At 51.9% G+C, this 19028-nt stretch overlaps 1 protein-coding gene across 1 annotated transcript in view; it reads right to left on the bottom strand.

Moving 5' to 3' along the window:
- The window catches only part of EPS8L2 (EPS8 signaling adaptor L2), a 60726-nt gene that overhangs the window by 21609 nt on the left and 20089 nt on the right, over positions 1-19028 (bottom strand). Inside the window, exons 3-4 of the mRNA XM_084263329.1 lie at positions 18675-18730; positions 2823-2887 (exon numbers count right to left, since the gene is read on the bottom strand). Coding sequence (XP_084119455.1) covers positions 2823-2887; positions 18675-18730 — 121 coding nt within the window. The remainder of the gene's footprint in view (positions 1-2822; positions 2888-18674; positions 18731-19028) is intronic.

Genomic DNA, 19028 nt, shown 5'->3' with positions numbered 1-19028 from the left:
CGGATGGCCATGGTGAAGCACGAGCAAGAGGTGGTGAAGCATGAGTGGCTGTGAACGTTGGGGTCTGGTACAAACCAGATGGGCCCGAGGAGGATACATGTGCACGGGGCCTTGGATTGAAGCATGAGCAACAGCTTCAAGATGCAGGGGGGAAGGCTCCGCTTTAAAGCACTGCTAGCCCTGACTTGTAGAAAGGACTGAGTCTCTACACGCGAGAGGATCTGTGGTGGCCAACTGTTTGTAAAGGGGGGGTTTGGATAATTCATAAAGACTGAAAAGGGCAGCGAAGAGGCTCAGTGCTGCCGGGTGCGAGCCCCAAGTTCATAAGGCAAAGGTATTGGGTGAGGCGCTGCCTAGATAAACCTCCTGGCAGGTATTTGAGCTGAAAGCTGAGATTAGCTGTGCGATCAGATATGAAAAACATGCTCAGGGATATGTTACAGTAACTGTAAAACAGTGCCCGGAAAGGCATTCCCAGAGTCAATATTATCTGCACAGAGGTGACAAACCCTCTGCTTTCTGAGCAGTGAAGGGAATTGGTTTAAACCTGGGGACGGGCATTCTTATCTGTTCTATTATATTTACTGCCAGGTTTACAATCTCCATAAATTCCTTTGTTGTTTACTGTAATTCTCATGGAGGGGAAAGCTGCCTCACTCAGGCTCCTTAGAATGTTTGTTCTTTTCCATTTCTGTATTTAAAATCCCGGGGGAGTGAGAGAAGCTTGCTGCTGCCTTGGATTTATCTCGTTAAAGCCCCTTTTCACCAAGATGGATGTTCAGAGTAGCTCTTGTAAGAATGGGCAATGTCTTGTCCACTACTAAACTTTGATCGGCTCATAGATTACTCCAGAGGGTGTAAAATACCTCTTGTGAAGAAAGCTCTTCCTACCTCACTGTCTGCAACTGAAATCCTGTTTGCTTTGGTCAAAGTTCAAGGTAGAAACTCACAAATGGGTGGCATGTGGCATAATTAATGAAGAATTCATGTACGTGTCACTGTTTAAAGTCCCTTCTCTGCTGCCATGAGTGACTTTATTTGGTAGGAGTTCCTGATGGGGATGGTTGGCAGGGCCACTGGTGGGGCAACTGGCCATCAAGTTCGTTTCTCTGATGGAAACCAGAGCCTCTTTCCCAACAAGCCTTGCTAAAAGTCTCAATTTCATTTCAAGCAACTGAACAGACTCCTGTATTTCTAACTGTGTGCTTAAGCTCCCGCTGCACTGGCATCTTAAACCAGAGGAGACAGAGCCCTGACTCCTAAATATGGACCTCCTGAAGTGCTTTCCTTTATTGATTTGCCTGTTCTCAGTGATGAAAAGTCCAGCAGGCCTCAGATGGACACCTCCACTCCCGTGGTGTGGAGGCCACCAGCCCACAATGGTGTGTTGCGTCCCAGGAATCACTGGGCCTGGGATGGTCAGGTTGGCCCCTCTTTGTTTTTTCCCTTTTTAAGTGGATGGGAGATGAATTTGGCTTCATGCCTGTCATGGCATGAATTACTTGAGAGGACACAGTAGCTGAGGAAGAGCTGTAAGACGATAGGTGATGTGGTTTCTGTTTGGGCAAGTGAGTTCCTGTAACCACCACGGGAACCCTGCTAATGTGTCTGTCCATGGTGATCAAGAAGGGTTTGAAGCCCAGGGTGATGACAGGGACAAAAGCTTCTCCGTTTCCTCCTTCCTTGTACAGAATTTCCCTTCTCTTTTTAACATCCCACCTTGTTCTCCTCTCCCCAGTTACTCAACAACTTTAATTTGCTGCAACTTAATTATTCAGAGAGGAGATAAATCTTTGATAAATGATGGGTTTGTATGCCCTTTTCAAGTTAAAGTAGAAAAAACATAAGTTAACGCAACTTTGTATTCTTTAATCATCTTTTTCATCCTCCCTTCTCATCACCTGATTTCCCATCAGAAAGGCTGCAGTGACACAAAGTGCTTGGCTGAATGACTGGTTAGTGTTGGCTCCACGAAAGTCCCTGAGACCGTGACCTCCCATGCACATGTCACGCCTCATAGCAAGAGGATGGAGTTGCTGACTTCAAAATGTCCCCAGACATTTGGTTGATGCAGTCCATAAAGGGGACAAAAGCTTTAGGTGTAGGTCAGTGCACTGGGCACGCAGAAGCAGTGACTCTGTTTCTTTTCCCAGCCCCATAGCAGGATGTCTAACGTGGGCATCTCTCCTGCTCTCTCCTTCAAAGAAATGTACAGGATCCAAGGGAGGGACAGTTGAGTGGTCAGGGATGGCCTGTGTCACACAATGTCGGAGAAGCCATCCAGCTGGACCTGGCTTTGTTATGGGATTTGGGAGTGATTCAGGATTGGGAAGCTGTTTGCAGCCTCAGGGGGGTATCTGTGAGTGACACTAGAGTCTATTTGCTTGGTCTTTCAAATACTGCCGTGCCATGATGGAACAACTGCTGCTCTCCACAGCAAGGAGTGAGTGGAGCAGCAGAGAAATACTATAGGGCAGAAGAGCTGGTGTTTTTTAGCCCAGACCATGGTGACCCACAGCTCAGGGAGGGAAGATGGCTGAGTCTGAAAGTGTGTCCTACAGTTCAGGAGCTAGAAATAGTGGGTGGACTGAGCTGGGTGGGAAGCTTGGGAGACAAGGTTATCTACAGGTGTTGGGGAGCCTGGAGCTGGAGAACAGAAATCCAAAGTTTCAAGCAGCTTTGCTGTTTGCCTCTCGCAGGGTGTGAAGAGTGACACTTGCTTACTGTAAGAACGTTCCCAAGTCCTCTTTGGCCTAATGAAGGGCCAGGAGAAACAAAACCCATTGCGTTATCAGCATTTTTCACTGACATTGGGTACTCACCTGTACGTGGTACTGTGAGGTCTCGTGCATGATAACATTGGAGTTGGAGTATTTTTTCCTTTGTTCTGAAAAAAAAAAAAAGAAAAGAAGCTTTCATTGTAGTGTCCATTTATCAGTACATCAGGGTCAGAGAAGTAGAGCTCATGTGATGGGGTGCTACAGCTGTTCTCACAGTCACTGAGCTTCCATCTTCAGTCAGAGTACTGGGAATAATAAAATACACTAACTTGCATAGCAAGGATTGGCATATTGAGTGTGTAGAGTGCACATTCAAGTTGTATCCCTTAGTGCTGCTGATAAATTTATTCCTGGAGGTCACAGACTGGTCAAGGTTGTCAGGGACCTCTGGAGATCATCTACTCCACCCCCCTGCCAGAACAGGATCACCTCGAGCAGGCTGCAAGGACAGCGTCCAGGATCACAGGAGTTTAATGTCTCCAGAAATGGAGACTCCCCAACCCCTTTGGGCAGCCTGGCACAGGGCTCTGCCACCCTCCTAGGAAAGTTGGTTAGGTGGAACTTCCTATAGTCCAGATTGTGCCTGTTGCCTCTTGTCCTGTCCCTGGGCACCACTGAACACAGACTGACCCATCGTCCTAAGCCCACCCCTCAAGTATTTATTAGCATTGATAAGATCCCCCCTCGATATTCTCTAGGCTACAAATTCCCAAGTCCCTCAGCCTCCCTTTGTAAGAGAGATGTTCCAGATCCCTCATCATCTCTGTAGCCCTTTTTTTACCCTCTCCAGTAGCTCCCTGTCCTTCTGTCCATTTGAGGAGGAAATTAAACCTAGTACAAAGGGAAGCCCCAGACAATGCATGATGAGAAGAGGAAGCCCTCTTGGAAGAGGGCTGGTGAGGTGAGGCAGAATGCTGTGACACATATGTGGCAAGACAAGGAAAAACCAAATCCAACCTCAACCCACCAACTTGGACACAGCATCCCTTTGGATTGACCTCCAGAAGAAACCCTCCGTGCTACCATGACGCTTTGAGTTCTTTGAGTTTGCCTCCTGGCAAGGCACAGTGAAGAGCTGTACAGATGGGAAGGGCTGCAGGGATCAGGGCCAGCTGCTCAGGACCTAAGCTTTTTATGAGGCAACAATTCTTCATTACTTCCTGCATCTCTTACTGGAAAGTGGCAGTAAAGAGCAACTGGGGAAAAACTCCTTGGAATTTCATAAGGCTATTGAGTATCATCCCCTAAGCATTCCCCCTGCCAGCTCTTACTCGCTGTTTAACTGGTGCTTGTCCAGGGTCTCCTTATGAATATTTCCTGATAAACACCTAACACGGACTAGCCGGGGAGCGACCGCCCAGGCCCAGAGTGGCTCTGACCTGAAAGCATTTTCCTCACCAGCAGAGGACATCCTCTGATCTCCGTCTGCTTGCAGAGCTCACTGGCAGGTTTTTATGTTGTCCCGCTTCCTCCAGCCCGTGTTAGAACATCCTGTCCTCTGCAGCAACTGTCACTGCAGCCGAGGGGGTTGCCCAATGCGAGAAACCTCGGGGCTCCTCGTGCTTTGAAGAAGTATATATTCATCTTAGTTTAATGGCAGTTGGCTTCAAAGTTCTCTTTTATGCCTTTTCTGGGCTGTTGGCTTCTCTGTTTTCCCCTTCAAACATGGAACGTGTGGTCTTATTTCACAAATTTCACCTTGGAGAGGTTGGTACCCAGAAAATTAATATCCTTGTGGGAATATCACAGAATCCCAGAATCGTAGGGGTTGGAACAACCCCCCTGCCAAAGCAGGTTCCCTAGGACAGGTCACACAGGTCACACAGGTTGGCATCCAGACGGAGCTTGAATATCTCCAGAGAAGGAGACTCCACTCCGCCCTGGGCAGCCTGTCCCAGGGCTCTGTCACCCTCACTGGGAAGTTCTTCTGCATATTGGTGCGGAACTCCCTGTGCTCCAGCTTGAAGTCACCACCCCTTATCCTGTCCCCACAGCCCATTGAGAAGAGGCTGGCCATTTCTCCTGTGTCCCACACTTCAGATATTGATAACCATTGATCACATCCCCTCCCAGGCTTCTTTTCTCCAGGCTGAACAGCCCCAGGTCACTCAGCCTTTCCTTGTAGGGGATATGCTCCAGGCCTTTAATCACCTTTGTAGCCCTCTGCTGGACTCTCTCCAGGAGATCCCTGACTTTTTGTACCAGGGAGCCCAGTGTTGGATACAGTACTCCAGATGGGACCTGAAATCCTGAATCCTGAATCCTTGGTCAGTTTCCAGACTTTTTTGGTGAAGGTGTGCAAGACTCAGGTAGAACTTTTCCAAAGTGTTTCTTTAGTTTATCTTGTTAGTAGCATGTCACACTTTCATTCAAAAAAGCTCCCCAAAGACTTCAAAGAAACACTCGTGTTAGTTTTGGTTGCTGAAAATCAAAGCTTTTCTTGTGATCAAAAGAAGGAGACTTTTAAATAAAAAAAGATGGAAAGCTGAAGGTCAGCCTGTTTCAAAGTGTGGAGGGTGAAATGAAGTGAGCAGAAAGAATTGAAGGGAAGGGGCTGGAGGTAGGAAGGAGCTCTGGGAAGGAGCAGTAGTCTGGGCACTACTACACTGGAGTAGTGCCCACAGGGACGGGCTATGGGCAGGCAGGATCTCTCCTTGGGGCGATCATTTGTGGAGGATAGCAGCCAAAGGAAGGTGCTGGTGATGCAGCTCCTCCTGATGGACATGTGGATTGTTTGACTTTTGCTGTCCAAAATGGCAAGTGTTTTGCATCCTTCCAGCTCGTTCAGTGGGAAGAATAGCTGCCTGTTCCCTGACTTCTTCCCTGGTTTGCCTCTGTGCAAATCCTGTCCCGTGTGGGTAAGCAGCCAGCTTGAGCGGTGGTTCTGGTTTTCCCACTGGCAGTGCCTCACCTCCTTTATTTCCCTCTGTCCCTTGTGTAAAAGATAAGTGACCATTTCCTATCTGCTGCTGCTCCTCTTGTACTATCAATGTGACTGTCCCATGTTATTGCCCCTGCAAAGTGGCTTCTCAGTGTCCAATACCCCTCAGCGCTGCCTTCCCGCTCGTGGTTGTGAGGCACAAGTTGCTTTGCTGCCAGAGAAGCTGCCCAGCCCTGAGGAGTGAGTACCACTGTCAACCAGGTTCTGCCTTAAGTGTATCTTGCCATGGGGACACACATGGGAGGAGCTGGAGTGCATGTGGGGCAGAAGGAACACAGCTGCTCACCCTGTGGGTCTCCTGCCTCAGCTCTGGGCATGGGAAGAGGTCCAGCAAGTGGGTCAGAGGGGTAGGGGGCACCCATGGAAGGGAAAGCTGGCATGGTCAACACCACCAGTGATCGAAGCAGCGCTCCTCGGACAGCCTCTTCCTTCTACATCCCAGTAAAAATGCTCTCTGACCACTTCACCCCAAGGAAGTGCAATCCCCTGGTTGCTCCCAACCCACAGAGTTGTGTTCTGCAAACTCTGATAAGCCTGCCCTTTGCATCCCCTCTGAAGCAACCAGGAATCCCTGAGACTTCTGCAAATGGACATCTCCCCACGCTAGTTCAGACCACGCACCCTGCCTGTCCCTTTCCTTGAGCTCGCTTGAGCGAACTTGTCCCGCAAATGGTTGCATGGGGCCAGCAGAGGGGCCAGCAGACTGCAGCAAAGGGATGGAGAAATGAGGGTCAGGATTGGGAAGGATGGCTGCTTCTGAAGCTAGTGATAGAGGTGGAGAAGCGTGGGTGTTGGCTGGGGGGTGATTCGCAAACTCTGATGCGTGTTCTCCTTCACCCCTTGCTAGCGAGGAGAAAATGCCATGAATGGAGCATCCTGCAGTGACAAAACCAGAAAACAATTCCTAGTTTGGAGCTTTATCTTATTCCTAGGGTCTTCCAGTGCTCACTTCTCACCCATGCAGCTGTTACTTCAACCTCCTGCCAGCAGATCCCATGTGAAGGAAGGAGAAACTCACCTGAATCTGCTGCTTTCCCTGAGAGATGTCAGGGTTTACAATACCTCACAGGCACATGCCTCCTCAGCCCTGTTTACCAGGATTTCTGCAAATGTGTGTGAACCCTGAAATGTGCCATGTTGTGCTTAGAGTTCTCCCGCCTGCAATGGGGTAGGATTTTAAGCCAGCCCACCCAGGCTCAGCGGATGCTCCCATTTCAGGTTGCTTTGATTTAGCTCAGGCCTAGTGGGAACTGGGGGTTTCTTTGCTGTCCTAAAATCAGAGAGCTGGTGGGGAGGGCAGTTAGAAACCGGTTATGGTTGAACAAGCTCAAACCTCTCGGGTATATCCAACTGCGGAGCTTTCGACCTGTTTTCTTGCTAAGTGTCTGTCTGTCCAGTGCTCTCACTCTGGTGACCTGTCCTGGTCCAGGACTGCACAAGCAGAAGGGGCAGCAGAGTTGTGATGGTGGCTCGGTACACGAGTGAGTTTGCAGCATGCTTTTTGCTTTGGATTCCACCTCGTCAGTGTGATCCTTTCCCCCAAAGTCCCCTTGCGTCTCCATTAACGCTTTTATGTCCACTTTGGCTTCTGTGGAAGGAGGACAAGCGTGTCCCTGAGCAGGCAGCAGGCTTGGCTGGCACTGCCAAAAGGTGTCTGGCCCAAAGGGCTGCTTTCCCAGAGATTCAGCTTGGGGTTTTCACCTTAATCCTCGGTCACAGAGAAGAGCATTTAAATTTAGCTCCTCTTGGTTCTTCTCTGAAGGTGTGGGGCTGGGCACTGGCGGCAAATCTGTGGCTGCAGGAGCGTGTTTAACATACACAGAGAGGTGGTCTGGAGACAATGGACGTGGAAAGAGACACTGCTGCTTTGCTTCAGAGCCTGGCAAGGGTTGAGAGAACCTGATTTCAAGCTGATTTTAACACTTTTTAATACTTTTCTAACTCTCTTTAAGCCCGAGGTGTGCCATCAGCTTGGTCAAACACCCGGCTGCTTTGCACATCGTGTCTCTGCCAGAGAGTGCAGCAGCGTGCCTCTCCTCTGTGGTTAACCCCTGGCAGCCCTGAACCACTGCATGTAGAGATGATTTATCAGCGGCTGTGCTGGCAGAGGTGTTGGTGGAGACCCCAGGTCTCCAAGCCCACGCCTTTTACACTACCACCAGTGCCGACTCCGAGGTGGAGGGAGGATATTTCGGGCTGAAAGACCTCTGACACACAGCACAGCTCCCTGCTCAGCCATCAGCTTCTGGAATGACCTTGCATAAATTAATTAATTCATACATCAGCACGACCACTTCCCACCTTAGGCTTGTACTGAAGGGTCAATGGCATTTTTCGTGTGTTTTAATTGCAGCCTGCCCTACTTTAAATGTGGGGCAAGGTCTGCAAGAGGGCACACAGCAGCAGCGCCACAGGGATTCATGTCTGATGGTGAGCAGTGGGGGGTTTCTCTCAGTAACCTCAATTTCCTCACCAAGCATTTCTTGTGCAAACAGATGACACGGTTGGAAATGAGAACACCCAGCCTGTGTGGGATGGAGACAAACTTGGATTTTAAGACAACCCGTCCCCTCCTATTTAGAAGGGAGTGGAAAAGGCTGGAGTGGTTGGTTTGGAGACAAAAGGTTTTTATGTTAGGATAGGCAAAGGTCTCCAGCCCTGAAGGAAGGGTGCAGAGCCATGTCAGAAGCTGGTAGTGCCTGTGGAGGGGAAAGTATACAGGAGGATAGGAGCGGGGTTAGCATAGGACTAAGCCTACAAACTTTTGGGGTCCCCACTGATGGTTTCACCCCATTTTCCAAGCTCAAAGAAGCTGCACATGTGATGGTCAGGGGAGATGTCTGTGTACCACTGAAAAAGTGTTGGGAGGAGCTCATGGAAATCTTGGGGACCTGTTGAAACCTCCAAGCTCTGCACAGCCCCATCACCCACAGGACCTACAGCCATTTGCAGACAGAAGCAAGCCTGGGGCAGAGAGAAATGCAGACTGTTCCCCCTCCCTCTGTTGATTCTCCCTGGGGCCATTTCTGCATTACCTTTAAAAGGTGCAGAACTAGAACAAAGTGCCTCTATTTTGTTTCAGGATGCCATTCAAGTGACGTCCCAGAAGCTGCCCAGGGTGAGGGAGGGGGTGTTTCTGGATATTCTCTTTCCTGTCTCTTTCTTTAAGACTTCTGCTTGTTCCTCCTCCAAAATCCCCTCTGTCTCATTGGCTTCTACCTGGTCCCCACACCCATGGAAACTTTTATTTTTGTGTTTCCTCCTGGCATCTGCAAATAGAACCCGGTGGCCTGAAAACAGCTGGGCTGGCTGGGGACAGCAGGGTGCCAGAACTCTGAAACCTCCTCCTTTCCCACCATTTAGTTTTCATTTAAACACAGGAAGAAATAAAGATCGAGGCTGCAAATCACAAAGTGGTTGGGCTTAGCCCACATCTAGCCAAGACGTAGCCTGAGAAGTATGTGTGCTTTTTTTTTTCAAAAAAAAGAGGGTTTTTTGTTTGCTTGTTCCCTGCAGTGAAGTACCACAGGCCTTTCCCTGGCTGTGGTGTTATTTGCTTTAGTTTAAATCTGGCTCTTATCACACTGGGCCTATCCGAACATGCCAGAGCGATTCCTGCGGGGAGATCTGTGGCTGTTTGACTCTGTTGGATTGCTGAACTCCCGTGGCCACAGAAAACTCCAGGAGACAGGCCGTGTGTCCTGGGCAGCTCCCTTCTGCCCTGTCCTCTATCTGCTTCGTTTTGTGTGAACGGATGCCAGCATGTCAGTAGCAGCAGCTAATGTCCTCCCAGTTTATTCGACACCTCTCCTGCTAGGATGCTTTGCATCTCTACAGTGTCATAGACTGGTCTGGGTTGGAAGGGACCCCAAGGATCATAAAGTTCCAACTCTATGTACATCCAACTCGCTGCAAGGAGAGCTCGGTAGCACTGCCACAGCTACCATCTGAAGGTGATCAAAGCTGGCAGGAGCCCACAGTCACCACCACTGAAATTTTTCCCCTTCTCTCTGCTGACAGAACCACACCAATACAGCTCTGTCTGTCGCTTTTGGTACCTGGCGACAAAAAACCCCTCAGAGTGTGGGGATGCTGCCTGCCCTGGAGGAAGGTGATCAGTGCGATCCACCGCTGTGGCCTAAAGAGCAGTGATGGGTAAGTCGTGGTTGCATCCCAACACTCATATGAATGGCAGAGGTGGTCAGGAAAGCTTTGACTGACTTGACTGTGGGACGTGCACCCGCTTTCATAAACTGTTCCATCTCTTGCCTCTAAGGCCTTGGCCCAGGAGCCCTAAGGCATGCACTGCAGGGCAAAACACCCTATTAAATGGTTCTTTAACCGAACTCAGTTCAGTTGCTCCATTCATCCCTAACCAGCTGGCTTTAACTCCACACCCAGAGAAAATCCCAGAACCCTTCTCCATTGCTACCTGTTGCCAATACCTTATGGATAAACAGCGTTGTGGGAGTGGCTTCCCACTGGCACCAGTGGCTGCATGAGGAAATGGAAAAGTTCCGACCTCTGCAGAGGTGGATTTTGCCCAAGGGTTCAAAACTGGGCACGGGGCTGAAATCCCCGTGCTGAGGCTAAAATCTTGGCTGAAAAGGGAGCATCCTGTTTAGCTTTATGCTAAGGAGCAGAAGGGGTCCAACAGAGAAATAAATTGGCAGGCGAGAAGCAAGATTGATGTAGATCCCGGAGAGACAAGGATATTGGCTTGGTCCACAAAGCTGAATCACATCTTTCATGCCAAATTCCCTCCCCATTTCCACTCATGACCCTATTTTGCGGGGAGTTAGGCCGTGGCTATGCCCACTCCCTCTAGCCCAATGGATCGCATGCACAAGACATCAGCTAGTGGGATAAATTCTGCTCACTGGGACTGGCTTAGTGTGTGCTCCCAGCACACTCTGCTTTCCCCGGATCCTTGAGGGTTACTGCAGCCTTGGGCCACTGCAATGCTATGCATTCCCGGCATTTTGGTGGCAATTGAAGCCCTCCTTCCCTGTTCCTGCCTGTGGTGTGACATTGAGCTGTGTGGGGGTGCAGGCTGCTGTGGCAAGACCCTGTGGCTCACTCCCAAGGTCCCATCCCTTTCCATCCAGCTCGGAAGGAAAACTCTGCAGTGCTCTTGCTGTACGTACCCAGGGGCCAAAACAGCTGTGGTGCAAACTGGTGCCTCTTTAGCAAATGCAGTCAGTTATGCTGGAGCTGCGATGCCCCAGCCTCCCCTCCATGCACATCTTCCCTGGTTAATTAACTAGTTTTATCAGCCAGGATCCTCCCTGTGTCTCCCCCGTTGGTTTTCAGCTGTTGCAGGGCAGAAGGCACAGCAGAAATCGTGGGGGATGGATAGGTCAGATGTGAAGCTCCTGTGAGGGTTTATTTTCACTGGTGCTACCGGAGACATCTCCTTGTTTTGCATTGCACTACAGACCTCCCTGGCCTCTGTGCCCATTAGTGCAGCCGAGGGAAAGTCCTGGCTGTTGTTTTCTGGAGCTTGCCAATTCTGTATATTATCTATAGGTTATCTAGCAGCACACACGCTGTTCATAGTAACCTGCCAGCATAGCGTGAGCGAGTCTTTGTGCCAAACCAACAGGTCAGGACACAGCCCTCCCACGGAGAGAGTGAGCCACGAATGCCTCCATATGCCAATGTTGCCATGCAAATGTTGCCGTGGCTGTGCTGTAGAGCAGTGCTAATAGGGCAGCATCTGTTCGTGGGGCTGAACACAGGGCCAGATCTGATCTGGCATTCTGACTATGCGTCAGTGAGGAGTGCAGCTCCGCCAATCCAGCGGGTTCCTGACTTCCTCACTGAGTGGGAGGATGCTCCAGGATCTGCAGGGTTAGTGGACGATCTGCTGCAGCTGAGTTCCCGGCATGGTGGCATCTGCAGGTCCATACCTTGCGTCTGTGGTTGCAGAGATGCAACCCCCTGCTCAGGGGTCCCCATGGCCAGCCAGCACAGGAGACCTCTGCTTTTGGAAGCATCTTTGCAGCTTCTTAGGAAGCATCATGCTCCCTGGTTTTCCTGCTACGGCACTTTCTGAACTGTGGGAGTTTGTCTGTATCAGCACCTGTGACAAGGGGCAGCTATTGCTCATGGGTGGTGTGTCGGTACATGGCCTGGAAGCTCTTGAATGAACAGGCTTTCATTGAGGTCGGGGGCAGGCAGAGATATGAATGGTCCGTGGCAGCGGGGAGCCACTCTACTGATAGCGTGGCGGCAGCTGCTGGTAGGTGTCACAAGGCTGAATTCCTCCTCGGCATGCTCTGTATTTGCCACTGGCTCAGCCCCAAAGTCCTCACATTCCTCTTTTATTAGCTGAAGACACAACCCGGTCTAGAAGAGCAAATAAAAACCTGACCCACCTCCTGGGTTGTGCAAAGCCTGAGTATAGCAAGAAACACTGTGCGCCTGTGTCCGTGTGTCAGGCCGTACATCCAGGGCTGTGCTGTCCGCCGGGCAGAAGGTGCCTGGGGTTCTGTGGTGCAGCAGGGGAAGCTCCTGCCTAGAGCTGTTCCTTTTTTTATCCCCTTTACAGCTGGAGCTGGAAGAACTGTTGCCAAGTTGTTTTTCACCAAACAAGCCAAAAGGTTTGCTGGGTTCCGAACAGCCCCTAGCTGGGAGCCACTGGTTTTGTATGTCAGAATACACAGAGTAACCTTGGGGGAACCTTGAATGAATTAAACCAACCAATGAATTCACTTTGCTCGAGGACCAAAACCCCTCAAAATGAAATGTTCTTCTTTTTTTGGCTGCTATTAGCACTGCTTTTGTTCTCAGCATACTTGGGTGTGCCCAACAACCCATTTCCACTTTAGAAAATGTTCCTCTGAGTAAGCTCCGAGCAGCTACTCCACTCAAGGAGCAAACTCGCGCTCATCACTCCTGATATGGACACACCAGACCTGCCAGAGCAGAGCCTTCTCCTCCTAGCAGCTCCAGTCCGAGCCAAACCTCTGCATCCCCCCCTCTTAGCCACCACAGGGTTTTGATCTGCAAGAACCAAGAGCAACATTACCTTCCTATTTTTCTTCCAGCCCTGTCTCTGGTCAGAGTATTAAATTTCCAAGGCTTTGAATAAAAGGGTCATCCACAAAGCAGAGTCGGAGGGGAGCTGGGGTAACATGAACCTGGAACCTCAGGTGGGAAAGGGGATGTGAAGAAAGAAGCTGCAACGGCACTGAGAAAGCAGGGGGGGGGGATGAGGGAGTTACTGAGGATGGGGAATTACTGTCTGGGGCACTGCTCTGACTCAGACCTGTGATGGACTTTTCTGCAGTGGCCTGGGGAAGCAAACGGCAACAGCACATGAGAAACCTGCACTGCTCTTCTGTGGGGCTTTGAGTCCCTCCTGCTGTCCCACTGCACTGGGCAGATGCATCCCAGGATGCTTCCCTCTCTGAGTGGCTTTCCCTCTGTCTTGGCAAAGGGCGGGAGCAGGGAAAAGCAGCGCTGGAGGTTGCAACATGTTGGCCATGGTCATGCAGCTGGTTGGAGACAGACAGAGCTGTGTGTCCATATGCCCTGCCCAGTGCTCTGGAGGTTTTGGGCAGGCAGGGCAGGTCCCTTGGGAGGAGCGGTCTGTACAGGAAATGCAGGACCTGGGAGAATCCCTGCTAGGTTGGTGGTGCTGCGGTCAGTGCTGGTTCCTCCATCCCCCTGTCACTTCCCAAATGGGAAACTGCAGGGCAGTTCAGGGGAAGCAGTTCCTCCTCTCCACGGCAAGGAGCATGGGGCTTTGCTGGATCTCAGGCAGCTTTAAAGGAAAGAGCGGTTCAGTCAGCTGGGTCTGGAGTTGTGTCATCTGGAATTGCAGCCTCTGATCGTTGTTCAAGGCTTCAGGGCACGGGCTGACGGCTCTTCCAAGTCAGCAGAGCCCAAACTCAAAGACCTTCCCAACAAACCATTGAACCTCAGGAATTGTCTTGACGAATGGTGCTTTCCGTTCCGAGCTTCTGCTAAAAGATGCAGAGGATACATCTGCATCTGAGGGATGTGCCAGTGAGCGGTGCTGTTCAGACACTGCCCGGATCCCCTTGGGTTTCGGCACAGCCCTCCAGACCCAGACATGGAACAGTGAGCTTGGTTTCTAGCCACGTCTCCTGGCAGGGTTGTACCTTATGGACAATCCCAGAGCATATTAAATCCATGCACAAACCCTCTTCTGGAGGGCTGCAGGAAAGGAGCAGCAGCTCAGGGCTCCATTGATCACTGTGTGACTGCCACGTGGCCTCCAGCTGAAATAACTCCGCAGCTCGTGGTCTGGGCAGGCGGCAGCTCCGAGTAAACAATGACCCTTTTGTTGGTCGCAGGGCTGGTCAGTAGTGAACGCACGTTTACAGCAGTGCCTCAGGGAAAGCAAGATGCCACCGTGTTGCTGTTGCCATCTCTCCGCTCTCGGGGCTGACCCTGAGTTGGCACAACTCTTGTCTGTGACGGGTGTCTCATCTCGGAGAGCTCCCTGCATGGCTGAGGGCCCCGCTGTGAGACAAGGGAGGTGCCTGGAGACTCCTGGGAGTTGGCTTGTGACCACTAAACCATTTACCCCTTTGCTATCAGGGTGCTCTGCCCTGGCTGGTGTCCTCTGCCAGGCTGGTGGCTTCCGGCATCGGTGACGTCTCCTCTCGCCGTGGCTCACTGGGCAGACGATACCAGTCCCAGGCTGTGCCGAGCGGGAACGGCTCCTCGCATTGTGTTAGTGCCCCGTGTCCTGTTACCGGGCTGAAGCCGACTTGGGTTACAGGGAGCAGTGTCAAGTGATCGTGCCTTGTGGGCTGCTGCTCGTGGGCACCATGTCCCTCCAGCCTAACTTGTGCTACGGGTGGGTTCTGTTGCTCCAAAATCCTTTTTCCAGCCCTGGACGCTGACAAGTTTGGGGTTTTTTTCCCCCAGAAAGGAGTACATCAAGGTGTGTGTGGGGGGGTGTCAGGTTGAAGCCAATGGGTTGGGTCTCTGGTTTGGACACAAGACAACCCTCCTGCCAGGCTGGTGTCTTGTACCCACCCCTCTGCTGAGGGGCCAGACTAGTTTTGGGTCTGCGGGGCACTTCTGTGCCCCAGTGCTTGAAGCGAGAGGAGAAGGCACCCAAATGAGCTGGCCAGGGGTGCTGGAAAGCGGCTGAGTGCCGCAGGGACAGATAACCAAACAGGCTGCTCCGCTGTGGAGTCATATCCTTCCTGCAGCCCCACAAGAAATCCCCCATAATCCTTAAACCGCCCTCTACTCTACGCAGCTTCTCACCCTGCCTGACCCCTCACGAGAGATAGTGCTGTCTGACCAGCCCTGAGGGCAGCTTAGATGAATGCCTGCAGAGGTCCACCATGGGGTCACCGCAGAAAGGGGTGGCAGAAGGCTGCCAGGAGAATCTCTCCGCAGAAATGCTCCCTTCCAGCCCTTCCTTTGGCTTCTGCAGGTGCCACGCTGGTTTCCTCCCCGCCCTCCTCCCTCCACAGGCTTTCATCTAGGTTCAGAACAGACACCAGTAAGCAGAGAAGCAGCTTAATTTATTTATGGTATGCATTAGCATTTCTTCAGCTGGTTGCTGTGCATTGAGTAAGGGGGCAATCTGATAGGTGCCAGCCATTCCCCCGCTGCCAGCAGGGCCAGAGCTTGCACCGTGCAGGCAGCCACAGATGCTTCCAGAATGTGGAGCCAAGCAAATGCAATGCTAAGGGGGGTGGAAAGGAGGAGTATCCTGCTCCATGACAGCTGGGAAACTCCACCAAGCACCTCCTGAGCATACATTGGGTTGGCAGGGACCTTTAAAGCCATCCAGTCCCTGCAGTGAGCAGGGACACCCTGAACTACAGCAGGGTGCTCAGAGCTTCATCCACCCAGAACCTGAATGTCTCCAGGGATGGGGCCTCCCCGACCTCTCTGGGCAACCTGTGCCAGCATCTCACCATCCTCAGGGTGAAGAACTTCATCCTCATGTCTCATCTAACCCTGCCCTGCTCTAGTTTAAACCATCGCCCCTCGTCCCATCGCTCCCTGCCCTTACAAACAGCCCTGCCCAGCTTTCCTGTAGGTCCCTCAGGGACTGGAAGGGGCTCGGAGGGCCCCCCTGGAGCCTTCCTTTCTCCAGGCTGAACCAGCCCAACTCTCTCAGCCTGTCTTCATAGGAGAGGTTTTGGATCATCCTCATGGCCTCCTCTGGACCCAGTCCAAGAGGTTTATGTCCATCCTGTGCTGAGGGCTCCAATGCTGGACACAGTATTCCTGGTGAGGTCTCACCAGAGCAGAGGGGCAGAACCACCACTCTCGATCTTCTGGCCACACTTCTTTTGATGCCACCCCAGATGTGGTTGGCCTTATGGGCTGCAGATGCATGTTGGTGGCTCATGTCTGGCTTTCCATCCAGCATCTAGAAAGTGTTTCCAGCTCTGATCACCTGTGTTGGGGATGGGGCTGGGGGAAGATCTTGTAGGCTGAAAGACCATTTCTCTCTGGAATGGCCTGGTGACTTTGGGCATCCCTTGACCATGTCCCTTTGTGCTCACTGCAGTGATGAGGGTGTGGTGGTGTGCTGCGTGCTGGATGGTCACAGCAAGCTGGGGGTGACACCAGGGTGGTCACCTTTCCCCCTTCCCCATCACCAGCTGTGAGGGAACCTGTGTGGTCCTGTGGGTTCAACTCTGAGGCCCCAGAACAGAGTCCACTCCCTGTCTCTGCCACTCAGCTGACTTCGTACAGAGCCCAGAGCTGCTGCCGTGCCTCAGCCCCACCATGATGCTCTTAAAGGCACCTCTGTGTGTTACCTAGCCAGCTCTCAGTGCAGGTGTCTGCGCTGGGACTCCCTGTGCCATTGCACCCACTTCTTTGGCAGCTGAGGGTCCGGCCTGATCACACCAGAGGAAAAGTCTTGTAAACTCCGAACGTCCCTTGGCAGTGTTTGTGATCCCATAATCAAGGCCAGGTCGGCTTGGTGTGACTTGTTTCATTCCAAAACCTTAATTCTCCCATGAATTTTAGGTTTTGGCTGCCCTCCAGCCCAAAATGTGCCAGCTCACAGCAAAGTTAGTGTTAGGGGAGGGAGAATCCGAGTGTGAAGGGGACCCAGACGTTTAAATATTGGTTTCACGCATGGCGTACGTCCTCTGATGAAGGCACGCTGAATTACCATGGTGGTTCCGTGTTCTGCCAGGCAGGAACCCCATGGATGTGCTGGGGCTGGGCTGAGCTGGGTGCAGCTGCTGCTGTGTGCCGTAATCCCCCAGACCTCATACCGCACTTCAGAGGCAGCGCAGGAATAACAGGCAGCATATTTACTCCTCTGGAGGATCTGCCCACAGATTTCAGTACCCATTTGAGGCTTGCTGGGATTTGGTGGGAGAGGTTCCGTCCCTGGTGACATTTGCTTTTGGGGTGTGACCATGCCAAAAAGACCCGTAATTTAAAAGGTGCCAGGGTGTTGCAAACAGCTTGTTTGAGAAACTGGGTTTGTTTTAACAGCAGCTTGTTGGCCCTTCCCTTCGCCAGCTTCTGCAGTGGGGAATGGGGGGTGCACCCTGCTCGCTGTGCTCAGGCATCCTTGAGCTGCCTCGGGCTGCCTCTGTCCCCAGGTGGTAACCCACTCGTGCCCTGCTTCTGATGCCCTTGTCAGCTCTCGTTTTCATTTCGACACATCGCTTTATGGTCTCTGTGGACCTTGCAGCTATAATCTTCCTGCCCCCGCCATCCCAGCCAGATCTGCGGGAGCTTTTCGATGTGCAGCCAGAGGAGTGATGCCAATGGAGGCAGGAGGAGCTCACCTGAACTGCCAAGGAGGGCAGTGCCCAAATGTTTCCACGCCTCATCCTCCTGCATCTTTCCACGCTCATCCCGAGTCCTTTCATCTCCTGCCGAAAGCCACCACCTGCCCATTGTGCAGCATCCAGGCCACCAACAACAGCCCTGGCTGGTGCCACCAAATTGCTGTTCTACCTTTATTCTCACATTTCATTTCTTGCAGCTCATCACAATTACCAAGGACTTGAAAGCTTCATCCACAAAGTACACCCCCAGCCTCCCTTGGCCAGCACCTGCTCTTCCCCAGGCCAAGATGGGTCACCCACAGGACATCACTCCACACTGATACACAGAGAGCTGCAAAGGGATGTTTCCCATGAAGTACGGGCTCTCCAACACAGGGCACACAGCCTGTTCATCCCCTGGGGAAGCATTTACCAGGCAGATGGACAGTGGTCAAGTGGGAGAGTTCTCAGGGTTGGACTACACAGAAGCTGCTAGTGATCCCCCGAACAAACCTTCACCTTCTCGTGCAGGGAGCAAGCAAGGGAAGTGACTCTGCACACAACCTTCTGCTTGCTCTGCTTAGCCCATAGCCAAGTCTTCCCCTGGGATATGCAAAGAGAGCTGCTACGATCAGGACTAACTGGTTGGACTTGATGATCTTCAAAAGTCTTTTCCAACCTTGTGATTCTGTGATTCTGTGAACTGTTACTGATACCCCCTGATCCCCCAGTGAGTCACTCTGGAGCTGGGGTGGTTTATAGCCAAGCTCCAGATCCTGGCCAAGCACTGGTCCTACTGATTCCCTCTGCTTCCCAAGAGCCAAAGGGCACCAGAGTTTTCATGGTTCACTGAGTAGTTAAGACAAGGATAATCATTAACCTGCTGAGGACAGTCTCTCTTTTGTTGGGCCCTGTATCAGGTTATCTTGCTAACATAACTGGTGAGGATCTGGGTGACAGGTGGGGGTGAGGGGAAGCAGTGTTCGGCGTGTCATCACAAAATCAGCTCTCTCCAGCACGGCAGGTGGTGGTACAGCACTAAAGTGCGTTTGTGCTGCCATTGTCTGGCCAGCCCATTGTGTATGGAGGTCTGGATTCACCAGGCTTTGACCAAGTCCCAACCTAAAGCTCCTCAAAGCTGCATTTGGGTCTCCAGAGGTGTCTTTGCTATAGAAAACCTTCTCCACCTCTGTGGGCATGACTTACCGTACAAGTCCTTCGCGCTCAGCTTGGCGGCTCCGTCCGCTCTGCCCATGCTGCCACTGTAAGAGACAGAAGGTACATGTGTAAGCCAGCAGCTCCCAGATGTGTGTAACAACTGCTTTCACACTGCAGCCCTGCAGCTCTGCCGAGAGGGACCACCACTGCCTCCCTCATCATGTCCCTCAGACTCCAAATTAGCCAGCGAAGCCTCTGCTTGTGCTGGCGGCTCCCCCTCGCCACCCTTCCTGCTCTTCACACTGCAGGCACACAGGGCTGGGAACAGGAGATGAGAGGAGCCCATCTAAGCCTGGCCCTGCTAGAATTACCTTCCCACACAGTGTGCCCTAGAAGGACATT

The sequence above is a fragment of the Gallinula chloropus genome (assembly GCF_964237585.1).
Source record: "Gallinula chloropus genome assembly, chromosome: 4".
Classification (NCBI taxonomy): domain Eukaryota; kingdom Metazoa; phylum Chordata; class Aves; order Gruiformes; family Rallidae; genus Gallinula; species Gallinula chloropus.
Note: the sequence above shows the minus strand (reverse complement) of the source record. Positions and strands in the feature narration are given on the sequence as shown.